Genomic DNA, 13,239 nt, shown 5'->3' on the forward strand with positions numbered 1-13,239 from the left:
TCAGACGGTCTTGGGTGTTCGCGCGTTGCTGTGGTCGATCACGTCGTCGAGGTGGTTGCACATGGCCACGAACAGGTCGAAGAAAAGCTTGCTGCCGCCTTGCTCCATCTCGGTCTGCATGGTTCCGCTCCTCTTGAATGTCTTACGACACCGAATGATCAGGGCAAGGTAGTGAGCGCGCAGCCGCGAATCCGAGTCGGGGGTGTGAGCATAGGCGTATTGGGCGGAGCGCAAGATGGTGCCGACGTCGATGCCGGTCTGCAGGCCCTGCTTGCGCAGAGCCAAGCGCTTGAGCTCCTCGAGCCCGTATCGCTCCGCGGCACAGTAGATGACGGTGTCACGGAGGATGTGTTGCTCACAGGCCGCGACGTGTATTGTCGCCTCACTCGGGGTGTTTGTCGTTGTGGGCGTGGGCGGCATGGCAGCTGCGCGGCCACCTCTGTGGTGTTCGGCGGGGTTGGGGGAAGATTGGGGAGTTCCTCTGACGGCGTCCTCGAGCTCCCAAGAGTTGCGGTGCTTGTTATGCATGAGGCGAGGGTAGTAGTCGCCCTTGTAGAGGTACTCGAGGACGGAGGAGAAGATCTCGGGTTCTTCGTCGGGGAGGGCAATCCTCTTGCTCTGCGACTCAAAGAACTGGCCTCGACAGGCGGCCTCGAAGAAGGGCGACTGGAAGAGGACGTCCTCGTGAGCGGCAAACAGCCGGCCCTCTCGGCCGACGCTCAGGGTGACGATGGGCGAGGGGGCCACGGACTTATTGGGCGCCTTGGCCGACTTGGACGGGTGCGGCGCGGGGACGGCCAGTGGGGCCATGGCGGGCCTGTTGTCTGTTGTGGACTGTTGCATTTTCGATAGCTTCTGGGGATCCCGGATCGAGCTCGACTTCTTCAGCCTCGACGTCTTGTCGACGCGGACGTTGGGGTCTTGCGACCTGAACGTGCGCTTGAACAACGACATGACGGCGGTCTGTTGTGGTAAGGAAGGTGGGATCTGAAGAAGTTGTGGTGTATACGTTGTCGTGGTTAAGGAATGTGAACTCGAATGGGGACGATAGAGAGTGAAGACAGGAAACCTGGATCGATAGAGGGCGCGTTGCCCAGGGTCCTTATATGCCTTTATCTCTGAGACAAGAAGACTTGTAGAGACTGAAGAAAAGAGCGAATAGAGGAGAAGGGGGAATGACGAAGTAGGAGGAGTAGGAGGAAGAGGAGGGGAGGGGGTGGGTTGTTCAGAGGGGGAGAGAGGGGGGGAGAGTGAGTGAGAGAAATTGAGGGACGAGTGACACACAAAAAAGATTGACTGGGGGTCCGGGGTGAGAGATGCCTCCTATGGAGAAGTTATTCAGTAACGAACGACCCAGGGAGGTATTCCCAACTGCAACTTTGCGACCCTTTTTTGGTTGTGAGTGAAGGGGGGGAAGGGGGAATAGGAAAGAAGAGGGGTGGATGCGGAGGGGGACCCTTCATATTTATAGCGTCCCGAAGTTGGTGATGTTTTGCCCGCCTCCTCGACTCTTCACCTCTTCTTCAGAGGCGTGTCATTGGTTGCTGCCAGCCCAACCGCCGCACTTTTTGGGGGGGAGAGGGGGGGAGGGGGGGGTGCCTAGGCGTGCCATGATAGGACAGAGGCACAGTAGCCCAAGGTACGTGTACGTTGGAACCTGTTCTGAACGGCCGTGAACGCTGTTTGGCGGGAAAGCCCACAGGCAACAGCAGAAGATGGATGGAAGTGCCCAGGCAGGCATCGCCGCCTAACGCCTACCAGAATGGAACGTCGGTGACTTCACTAGGCGGTACATCGAGTGAGGGACTGTGAGGACTTGATTGAGGAAGGACCACTCCCGATTCGATCCAAGTCGACTCGGCTGTGTGGGCAATGCGACTGTGTACAAAAGTGACATGTTACTACCTAATATGTCACCTACCTCCTACCTAAACAGGTGCCTAACTTATCACTCACCTTCCTGCGCACTCGAAGCGCGCTCAATTCCAGTTGGCCTCAACACTGAAAACACCGCCCGGACAGAGTAACGGACCAACCACCACACGCAGGCCAAGCAGGTATCGGTACAAAGTGGAGGCGACCTGACGGCCCCTGAACCGTCACCGGTCCTGCCTCCTGGGGCCAGATCAGACCTCCCCCCCTTCCGTCCCTCCTCCGATCCCCGAGATGGATTCCGGTGCGTTGGCAGCAAAGGTACATCTCACATGTACCTTTTCCATACCTAGCCGCCAAAAAAGGAAGGGGAGGAGAGAGGAGGGGAGAGGAGGGGGAGGGGAGGCCGTCGGGAATGGCGGCCCAAGCACCTCGACCGCAAGACACCTCACCATCGTCGCATGCGTTGTCGCCAGTCGCACACGTGAGGTCGTCGAAACGCGGGGCTCGCTGAATTGCGCGGAAGCTGCCCTTCTCATTTCCTTCATTGACGCCTCAGGCCTCGCCTGCGGCATTTCAGAAACACCCCCTCGTGTACGCGGGGAGAAGCCGCGAGAAGGGGCGGTCGACAGACGACGGACTGCTCCAAGGTAGCCATCATTGGCCGATGACCCATGCCGAGTACTGATACCGCGAGCGCTCGACAAACACTCGTGTTTGATCAGGTACCCGGGTCAATTTGGGCCAGGCTGCCAACTCATCGGCGGCTTAACTGCTGCCGTTCCGGTTGGTGACTTCGTTCTGTCGGCATGATGCAGATGGTTGCCATGGTTGCCGTCTGCGTTCGTCCTCGCAGCATCTGGAAGCTCGGGGTGCTGCAGCTTGCTCTCTTCGTCAACCGCCTCGTCTTCCTCCGGCATACATGGCCAAAGGGCTCGCCAGAGACTCGGGATTGGATACTGCCTCAAGACCTCATCGCCACCCTACGAGACCTCGACACCCGAACTTGTGCGTAGATGCCTTACGACGCAGTCCGTCCTCTCTGTTCACTGCCCTTTCCACGACTGAGAGCTCGTCGGCTTCAACCTTCCTCAACTCGACGCCTCCACATTGGCTTCTTAAGCGCTGCCGGAACACGCGAGAACCTCGTGGTCTCAATAGTCTCACTTACCACAGCCTAAATCATCCCAACTTTCCTCAAGCCGCATGAACTACGACGAAGACGACGGCGACCCTCTGACAGTCAGGCATTTCCCATCCTCCGTCCTTCAGTTCTCAAACGAATTTGGGCCCAACACTCTGCCCCCTCCCCCCTCCCAACTGATCTCTAGATCCTTGAAACCCCTCCTTGGACAAAACCATATCTTCGACTTCTGTGCCCCTCTAGATTGGCGTATGCCGCTAGTCGGGCAGATTCAGGCACAAAACCGCCCTCGCCAATCAGGAAGAGCCATCAAGACCCCATCCCGCCCGCCCGCCCACCCCAATCCCTGCTCTCCGCCAGTCTTCACGGTCGGCAAGCCCAGTGACCTGCATCACCGCCTCAACACCGCTCCTTGCCCCCCTTTTTGATTGTGGTTCGCTCGCGTTCCGTCCCGTCATCGCCAATGATGCCATTACCTGGCGTCGTTAGTCGTGGGCTTCCCTTTCGAGCAATCCCCGTGTGTCTGTCCCACCATGATGGTGCCTCGGTTCAGCAATAGGAGTTGCGTGTTGGAAGTCATAATGTTCTAGGCTATTTCGGTAATCGTATGTTCACTCTCCCACGTATCCTCACTTCCACCGCCTCGAGCGGTACCTTGTATCCTCATCGACTGCAGCTCGATGCGTGCCTTATCGCTCCTACAATCTAAGGCATCTATCCAGGTACTTGGCCACCGCACTTGGCCAAGACCGATGAAACCGGCTGCTACCGCCGTCCACACCGCCCGACAGATGTTCTTTTCATCTCCGACATGATCCGTCTGGTCCGAAAGTCCCTCACTGGTCCGCCAACGCGGCAGCGGCGGCAACCCGTCTTGTGTGGGCAGCTCGGGCAATGTTCTCGCGCATACCCACGAGACCGTACATGAATGAGTACACTAGACAACTAGTCAGCATTATTGCGTCCAGAGTCACAGGATATCAGGGAACACACTGATGGGAGCAAGAATGACAAAGCCAATCGATGATGCCACCACGGCCTCACGGGATCCGACCTCCTTCTCGTTCAGCCAGTAGAAGGCATCGGCGCCAGTCTCCAGCTTGCCGATGGCTGCCCAACCGAGATAAAGGCCTGCAAAGAAAATGACGCCCAAAGTATGTGCACCAACCGCCTGTCGGTTCAGTGTTGTCAGCATAGTCTCGTTGCATTCATGTCTGAGGCCACTCACCCAGGGGCGCTTGATGCTGTTGAGGTAGAAGATCTCAAAGAGCGAGATGACGGATGTGATGCCAAACAAGTTGAGAATGACGAAGGCTCTGAACCAGCCCTTGCCAAATATTTCCGTGACTGACATGGGCTTGTTAGGCTGCTCAACATCATCAGGACCAAAAAGACTTACATGGTTCATGTGGTCCGTCTTTGTGAGCGTCTTCCAAGCGAGTCCATTCGTAACCCAGCGAGTCTCTAACCATGTAAGACACGGCCGAGCCTCCAGATGGCTGAGGCTGAGGTGGCTCGCCAGTACCCATGTCGTCATGTGCCAGTGTCACGAACCAGTAGATGACGGTATTCATGAAGGTGAAAACAGTGGTAACGGTGTAGAACAAGGTGAAGTAGAACTGCTTGCGAAGGCTGGCCATGTCATGGGGCAGCGACAGTACCCTCAGCGCCCAGTATTCCCAGCCAGTGCGCATTTCGGCAATGTGCGGATGGTAAAGATGGGTATACGTCCAGCCCTGAAAGCAAGTACCGAGGTTAGCTAGATGGAGCTGTTAGACAAGTGGGATGGGATTGGTCGACGTACCAGCACAAGCGCGTGGTAGGCCAAGAGCAGCGAGAAGGTGACGACGGAGAAATCAAAGACGACGCGCCAGTTCGAGTATGGTGACTCTTGGCGTAGCTTGTAGTCGATAACCATGGCACCGACCGCAGTCAGATAGGCAACGACACCACCTCGGACCCAGCACAAGAGGCTCTGGGGAAAATATCGCCAGGGGGAATGGCACGCTCGGAGAAAAGCAGGCTAGAGAAAAAGTTTGTCAAGAACAGAAGCGCAATGAATCAGCGGCTAGGCAACATACATGATCTTGGATCTGGCCGTATGAGGCGGGTGTTGGCAACCCATGAGCATCGTCCAAATCGGCATGGCCGTGGAGCAGGGGGGTGGTGACGGAGGCGTCCATCAGGATAGCTGGCGCTGACTAACAAGAGATAGAAGACGGTTGTCGAAACGTTGAATACGTAGAAGAAGACGATTTGAGCAAAGGACCCCGAAGTCTGGTGGAGAAGGCTGTTGCTCGGCAAAGATCAAGAATGAGGCCAAGGAGGAGACTGAGAAAGGGATGTTAAGTTGAAAAACAGGAGATGGGTTATGGACTTGGAGGACGAGGGAAATGGTAGATGTTCAGAAGCAGCGTTGCTTCTTGCTTAGTTTGGCCAGTCATGACTGACATTCTGCCCTTGGCCCTCGCCAAAGGAAGGGCAGGCTGGATGGCAAGTTTTGAAGGAAGGAACGTCGCGTTCGATGTATAGTCTTGACTTCACCTTCCCACGGTGGCGGACGGGAGGCAGACATGCTTTGGCCACAGTCTGAATTAGGTAGGCAACAGACACGATCAGCTGCCTACCTACTTACCTCGCGAAAGGGAAGCCAGCCGTCAAAATGTCTGCTTGGGCGAGGACGAGGAATCTGGCCAAGAGTCCGGCTCAATTGAAACCTCCTTTCCCGTCGAATATATATACATATATAGCACCTCCAACAATGACATTAAGAAGTCATTACATGGCGTGGCTTGAATGAAGTTGGACTGGACTGAACCCCATGCCTTTGCGGCGAGATGTAGCTTGAATGGTCTGAACTTTTCCCAGACTCCTGCAGAACGATTGGATCAGGGGTCGATGGCGGCATGGACGGACGAGATCGAGGGCTGAGAAAGAGGGGAACGTGCCCACGCTTGGTTGGGGGAGGGCTAGTGTGAATGGGCGAATGACCGGGAAAAGAGATGGGATGACAAATGGATACCTAGGCGCCATGCTCGAAACATCGGATGGCATGAGGCAAGAGAGAACATCATGGAACCTAGGTAGGCTCTCCCCCGCTACCCATCTACGATCTTCTTTTCCCGCCTCATAGAAGACGGGGAGGCCCAAGATGGGGATGGCTCCGACGGAAAAGAGAAGAACCCACGGCTTGAAGAAGCCACTGGCCGTTACACATTCATATCCGCAACATCCAGCATAAACAATCCAGCTTGCTCTCCCGATACTGCGCCATGATTGCTCTTACAGGTAGGCATCTACCTACGAGAGGAAAGTCTAGAAAGTTGTTGTTTTTTCCGTCTATCTTCCGAGGTATTCTTGCCTTGTGCTGCGAAAGCAGGAGGTTGCAATAGGAAGGAGGCTCCAGAGGGTGAGGAGAGTCACGTGCCTCAGCACCCATCTCACTCTGCCACACAATGACTGCCTTGAAGTCTGCAGTTCATGGTAGAAAGACTTGTTGCCACCACGAGTCCTGATTACAAACCCAGCTTTGCCAGCCACTCTGCTGCAGTCCAATCCGAATATGCAGTCATCACTGGCAAAAGCTCCTTAACACGAGCTATATTGGCCTCAGCAGTGGCAGACCCAGAGAACTGCACGGCACCAGGTTGGGCAACCAACATCTCCTAGGTGTCGTTGACGTCCTGATAGCGCCCGCTCTCGCATTCCCTCTCCGAGGCTCCAATCGCCTTCATGAGGATCAGATCGTCCCGGGTCGCCCATGGCAGATTAGAGGTTCGGAACTTGCTTAAGAGCGGAGCCTGTACATCGAACTGGGTCTATAGAAAGTGTCAAGATGGAGAACAAGCTTAGAATCAATAATTAGCAGCTTATAACGTCGATATTGATAAGATCAACAGGGATAATGATCTTGAATGACGGCGATCGGTAGGTCACGCCGTTGACGACCTCGTGGTTAACGGTGAACGCGCGGTTGAACCGAGGAAGCTCTCGCTTTAGAAACGAGGGCAACATAGTGCCACCCAGGTAGATGTCAACATTCTAATTGAGTAAGTAGTGCTTAATATACCCGTACAGTCTATATTGCTTTAGTCTTATTATTGGTCTGATGTTGTGTGAGGTCACTTCGCACTCCATGGGATATGTATTTACCTCCGTAGAGCGATGCCTGGTTAGGTGTATCACCGCAAGATCACCAACAACGGCCGCACGAGTGTGGTGGGCCTTGGGTTCCGCAATTTCCTTTGCAGCAGCCAAAACGGCCATTGCTCCCTCTTCCAGGATTGCTTTGCAGAACATTTTGAGAGGTAACAGGTTTAATAGTGTTGATGGACTACAAGTGAAATCAGACAATTTCAAAGCAGAGAATAGTTGCGCAAAAGAGGTACTGAGGCAGTAGGTAGGTGCGGCTTGGAGAAAAGACGAGAGGAAGTTGAGATCGTGGACACATATAATCCGATATATAGCACCTCTGGCCTATGACACGCCTCAGTTCTACAATATAGAGGGAAATACCCGTTATGATAGAACAACTACTGAAACAGACTTTAACCATGGCTGCACAGCGGACAACCCTATGTTACCCGTACGTCGATGATGGCGACCACAGCCCTGGCGGCGACGATAGTACTGTTGAACCTACCATCAAGGTCGTGACAGCTTCAGAGCCACTGAACGATGGTGACTAACCCAGCCAGCAACACGGTGACTCTCTCAAAGTCTGTCAAGGTTGCTAACCCCCCCGCACCTTAAGTCGTACGACACACGCGACGTACCGGTGATGGCTTCCTCTAGTAACCTTGATGCCCGTAGCCAGGCGCACAAACGACAGGAGCTACATCACACAGGTGATTACTATTGTAGCCTTGTTGATTTTTCTTACACAGCCACAAGGGTTTCTCTCCTTCTCCTCCTCCTCCTCCTCCTCGTCGTCGTTAACCTCATTCTTTTCGCGATTATATGCAGTTAGTTGCTCTTGCGTGGCTCGTCAGCGCTTGAAGAAGAGACTTCAGGATACAATTGGTCATGGCACGGACTTCTAAAGCTAATAAAGGGTGCGAGGACTTACACGTAGGGATGGGAGGAACTGTAGGGCACTTTGAAGGAATGAAACAGTTCTCCCTGTAACTTTGTTGAAGCTGCCTCCAAGGCCGTTGCAAACCTCATGAGGCGCACCGTGATTGATCCAAATCTTAGTTTGAGATCGTGGGCCTGTGAAACCTGGTGTCAGACTTCATAAGTGAAGCCTGTGCCCACTCATCTGTAGCTTCGTTCTCGGCATCTCCCTGATATCTTCTGTCAGCACGATTGGATACCATGCACTCACTACTTCGCTTACCAACGCTGTCGCGACTCGGTCGAGTACAAGCTCGTCGGCTTGCTCACCTTCCAGGCATATTATCTCATTCTGATTCCTCAACTTTCCGAAGCTTGTCCTCACTCAATGTACCCATTGCCCGGCAACTATTTTGGAGGGACATCTGTGAAGACGTTGCGAGCGTGCTGAACAGCGCCGGGGTAGAGAACATCCTTTGGGGTGCACATCTTATGAGCACTTACTCCCTTCCTATATATCTCAAGGTAAATCACTTGGCATCACTTCAAATGATCTGCAAGCTAACAACACGCCTGTTAAGAAACTGTGCTTTGCAGTGCCGGACGACAAACTCCAGAAAGCCGTCACTTCTCTCGAAGAACATGGTCTCTTCTTGTGTCAAGACAAACGCTGCAATTACACCAGCAAACGAGAGACCAGATGGGAACAGTCATTTGACAACCCCCCTGTACACTTTCATATGGAACACTACAAGACCGGGATGTTTTCATTACTCGCACTCCTACATGCTAATCCCTGGGAGGAACAGACTCTGCAACTTTACACAATGGGGGACGTTCTGTGCGACTTGCCCACCGGGAATGGAATCAGTTTCACCGACGGCCCCTGCAACAACATCATATTCGCCAATGATTCTAGTCTACGTCCTGGAGCTGAATTAAAGGGGATCGGACGTTTTCCCGACCCTCAAACAGCTGTTCGGATTCCGACATGGCAACGTTATGTTGAGGCTTTAATGCTCACGTCTCTGAGACGTGAGGAGAACTGTGGCTGGTATGGAGAGTATTTATACATGAGGGACTGTGGGGATGCGGGAAAGCTGGGCCCAGGTTTTAGGGAATTTCATCGTGGTCTCCGTCCCGGCCAGCATAGGGCTGCGTGGGCCGAAGCAGCGGAGGACCTCGGCCCAAGAATCCGGAGACCTCGACCCCGACCCTCGGTAGTGATTTCGAGTATCTGGTCATAGGTCAGTACTGTATGTAAGACCGGCTTGTTATATGCTCTTATAACATAATTGTTCTACAACACTATAGGCAGCCTGGACCAGTTTATTTCGGTATAATAATCACGATCGCGACAAGCAGCAAGATGGACGGTCTGTGCGCGACGTCCAGCCGACCGCGTCCCCAAGAGCGATAAGATAAGAAAAGCTACGTACTCCTCCCTTCGCCGTTGACACGTTCCCGATCGTCAACTGGCCTGTGCTGGCGCAGTTCTTGCGTTGCTGGCCAGAACTCCAAACTCGACGCCTGAATCAGCTTCCAAGATCGCGATCCGATCACAACCTCTTGTCGGAAACGCCGCCGCCGCCACCACAAACCACAACCGCAGTCCGCATTTGACTGAACCTCCGACATCATGTTGTCAAGTCTTGCCAACCCGCGCCAAGCTGCGTCGCAGCTGCTGAACTTTGCGCTCATCCTCTCGACGGCTTTTATGGTTCGTCCCACCCCATTTTCCGCATACATTCATGCTGCATGACCCCGTTGCTGACGGCCAATGTAGATGTGGAAGGGCCTTTCAGTTGTCTCCGACTCTCCCAGTCCCATCGTCGTCGTTCTCAGTGGCTCAATGGAGCCTGCGTTCCAGAGAGGAGATCTCCTTTTCCTGTGGAACCGCAACATTATCCAAGAAACCGAAGTTGGCGAGATCGTCGTCTACGAAGTCAGGGGAAAGAACATCCCGATTGTTCACAGGGTGGTCCGGAAGTTTGGTGCAGGGTCTGTACTACGATACCTATTCCCTCCCCAATTGCTTTTCATCCAGGCAACTAACTGACGTTTTCTGCAGTTCCGAAGCGAAGCTCTTGACCAAAGGCGACAACAACCAAGGAAGCGACGAGGAGGTATAGACTAGCCGCCTTTCTGAAGAAAGATTGAAGAAAACACACTAACCATACTGTAGTTGTACGCCAAGGACCAGGACTTCCTCGTGCGGAAAGACATCATTGGCAGCGTCGTCGCATACATCCCCTTTGTCGGTTACGTCACGATCCTTCTCTCCGAATACCCCTGGCTGAAGACGGCGATGTTGGGAATCATGGGCTTGGTAGTAGTGCTGCAGAGGGAGTAGGCTTATGGTCGTAGGTTGGGCGAACAAATCATACCTTATTTCGACCTCGTCAGGCGGACCGCTGCTGAGCATGCGTTTCCCGAAATGCCAAAGAGCCACATAATCCAAGTGATCCATACGCAATGTCCTGGATTCCGGCTGCTTGTTAGTCGTAGTGGAAGAGCGGAGCCCGAGTTGATGAGCGTCGATATATTTTTAGGATGTGCAGAAGATAGGCCATTCGTGGGTTGATCTATCGATACAGCACATGTGACATAATCCCCCTTCCGAGGCCTGAGCGGCAACAAAGAATCTGGGACTCTGGTGGTTGAGAATAAACCAGCTGAAGGTTGCGCCCAGTGAGGAGGAAAACTGAGTCTAAGGCTTCACGAATTGTCTCCAAGCTACCTCATTCAAGGGGTCAATCGACGATGCTGTCACGCGGGTGACAAAAAACTGACACATTTCAACACCACCCATACTATTACAAACAGCATAAAAGTAGATAGATATGCTTATACAATCAATTAAAACCAACGCCAGTCTGTTCTACTTACTATTGAGTACCTTTCCCCTCTATCTTGCTTACGTCTTGTAGTCTAGTAAGCGTCGAATTAGCACACTTGATGTGCCAGTCTTTTTGTCCCCATGGTGGTTGCCTACTCTCTTTTCGCTCTAGGCAGCCCACGACGTTACTAATACGTTCCAGTCAAGACCCATACGAGCCAAAGTTTGGCACGCGGTTCCTACCGCGCTGAATGCCTGTCTCATGCGGCGCAGTCGTCGTGCGATAAAATGAGATGAAAACCCTTCGCCCAGCCTGAAGTCCCGGCTGATTCTCTCGCTTCTCTACGAACTGTGGCAGTGACGTTACTCGAATTGTTTTCTCTCTCTCTTTTTTGTCCTCTTCTCCTTCTTTTCGCGATCTTGTCCTCGAGCTTCGTGGGCTGTCTTCGCAGTCCTGCCGTGCTGCATTATCCACTTACACTACCTGGCTCACTTTTTCGCCCTTGCCATGCCCCGCAAGCCGCAAGACGACATCCCCGATGGACTGGAAGGTTATGTGCCGCATGAGAACCATGGTGACCGGAAGGCAAACCTCTATAGCAGACCATGGCACATCGCCAAAATTGCTATCCGCGGCTGCGACATCGCCTTCAGTACCATAGTCATTGGTATCACACTCAACAAGTTGGTAACCATAGGATATTCGGGCCCCTACCTACTATTGTTCAGTGGTATCCCGGTAAGGAATCACAATGCCTGGGCGATAGAGAAGCGCATACGGTCACTGACTTACTGGTAAAGGGTGTTGTCGCCATCCTTTGGGATGTGTCCGAGCTGATCACCTCTGCGCGAGGGGAGGCAAGAAAGGAATCCATCCTGGCGCGCACGTCGGCCTGCACTTGATCTTCTGGTTGGTATCTGCGATTGCGGTCGTATTTGAGGCACTCTTCGGTGTCGATAGTTTCTACTGGCCCTTTGCCACGCAGGAGCACGTCGCGTTCGCGTTCACCTGTCTATTGCTGTGAGTGTATATTATATTGTGGTACTGGAGTTTCACGAACGTGGTCTTAACGAGATCCCTAGGTTCAACCATTTCATTTTCTTTGTCAGAGCCTGTATTGAAACCAGCCGGTGCAATTCTGGTGCTAATACTATTTACATGGTCCCCGCCAGCATGACAGCGCCGCAACAACAGCATGACGTACACCATGAGAAGGATCAAATACCAGGCGCTAACCTCCCAAGGACGTAACTACCCCACCCCACATCCAAACCACCCCCACATCCGAACTATTATCACCACCACTATCACCACTTATTCCTCAGGCTTGCCGCCTACCTATATGCAACTTTTGGCCTTACTAGATAATTCACATGCACTAGATTTATCTAGACTATCTATATTGCTAGCTTCTATATTTCTAGCCTGCTAGATATACTTTATAGTAGTAAAGGTGCTATTAGGTAATAGGGGGATCTTTTTCCTCTTACGTAACTATTAGTCTTCTAGTTAGGCCTATAACATATTAACTTACCTCTCTAGAAGGGCTAGTCTATATATCTACTTCTTATATCCTTTTTATACCTTTCTAGATAAGTAATAAATTTTATAAGTATCTAACCTATTTTAGCCTAGCTAGGTTAACTAGTATAGTTAATACTATAAATTAGTAAATTAATAAGAGGTTAACTATAAAATAATAAACAGAGAGTTAAAAAGTTACAAAATACAATATAAATATAAAATATAATATAAATATAAAATACAATATAAATACAATACAATACAATATAAATACAACATATATATTTATATTATATTATATTAGAAAAAGAATATATATATTTATATTATATTTATATTATATTTATATTATATTATGTATTTAATATAATAATATAAGATATAATATAGATATTAAAAATAAAAAGTAAAACTATAAATATAATACTTATTTAAATTCTATAATACTTTATATTATATTTAATATTAAAAGCGCGTAAGGTAGGAGGGACTCTTGCAGTGCAGTGACTATATAGAACACTATAACCACTAAAAGCAACACAAGATTCCTTACTAATCGGTACATAAATCGTATTAATCTGTCCAGAATTAACGTTAATCGCAAGTGTCAAACTGTAGGATCAAGCATAATTATGCCCCAATCAGGTAGGCAATTGCTCCTAATCGTCTTGTGTTATCATAATTAAAGGTAAATCATAGGGAGGCTCTAGTTCGATCAGAAGGTAGGTATGAGTATGAAGGATGAATTGTGCGTGTGTATCTCTAAATCTATTAACGCTAGCTTATATCTCTGTACTTAATTAG

The 13,239-nt window shown here is 51.3% G+C and overlaps 5 protein-coding genes across 5 annotated transcripts; 2 read left to right on the forward strand and 3 right to left on the reverse strand.

Annotated features, from left to right (window-relative positions):
• On the reverse strand, nucleotides 1-954 carry GLRG_10874 (uncharacterized protein; the record flags this gene model as incomplete). Its single annotated transcript, XM_008101548.1, has 1 exon — nucleotides 1-954. The coding sequence occupies one exon, from the start codon at nucleotides 952-954 to the stop codon at nucleotides 1-3; it is 954 nt and encodes a 317-aa protein (XP_008099739.1).
• A 2,898-nt stretch (nucleotides 955-3,852) lies between these two features.
• Nucleotides 3,853-5,199, reverse strand: GLRG_10875 (uncharacterized protein; the record flags this gene model as incomplete). The annotated part of the gene is made up of 6 exons (XM_008101549.1): nucleotides 3,853-3,953; nucleotides 4,010-4,187; nucleotides 4,245-4,363; nucleotides 4,416-4,752; nucleotides 4,821-5,039; nucleotides 5,098-5,199. The coding sequence occupies 6 exons, from the start codon at nucleotides 5,197-5,199 to the stop codon at nucleotides 3,853-3,855; spliced, it is 1,056 nt and encodes a 351-aa protein (XP_008099740.1).
• A 1,482-nt stretch (nucleotides 5,200-6,681) lies between these two features.
• GLRG_10876 (uncharacterized protein) lies at nucleotides 6,682-7,315 on the reverse strand (the record flags this gene model as incomplete). The annotated part of the gene is made up of 3 exons (XM_008101550.1): nucleotides 6,682-6,834; nucleotides 6,893-7,057; nucleotides 7,169-7,315. 3 exons carry the CDS (start codon nucleotides 7,313-7,315, stop codon nucleotides 6,682-6,684), a joined length of 465 nt encoding a protein of 154 aa, XP_008099741.1.
• A 2,395-nt stretch (nucleotides 7,316-9,710) lies between these two features.
• On the forward strand, nucleotides 9,711-10,424 carry GLRG_10877 (signal peptidase I; the record flags this gene model as incomplete). Its single annotated transcript, XM_008101551.1, has 4 exons — nucleotides 9,711-9,791; nucleotides 9,858-10,072; nucleotides 10,143-10,197; nucleotides 10,257-10,424. 4 exons carry the CDS (start codon nucleotides 9,711-9,713, stop codon nucleotides 10,422-10,424), a joined length of 519 nt encoding a protein of 172 aa, XP_008099742.1.
• A 994-nt stretch (nucleotides 10,425-11,418) lies between these two features.
• On the forward strand, nucleotides 11,419-11,649 carry GLRG_10878 (uncharacterized protein; the record flags this gene model as incomplete). Its single annotated transcript, XM_008101552.1, has 1 exon — nucleotides 11,419-11,649. A coding segment is annotated over one exon (231 nt), but the record flags the coding sequence as incomplete, so codon positions are not given.
• Nucleotides 11,650-13,239: the final 1,590 nt, after the last annotated feature.

Source organism: Colletotrichum graminicola (assembly GCF_000149035.1).
Source record: "Colletotrichum graminicola M1.001 genomic scaffold supercont1.68, whole genome shotgun sequence".
In the NCBI taxonomy this organism is placed as follows: Eukaryota; Fungi; Ascomycota; class Sordariomycetes; order Glomerellales; family Glomerellaceae; genus Colletotrichum; species Colletotrichum graminicola.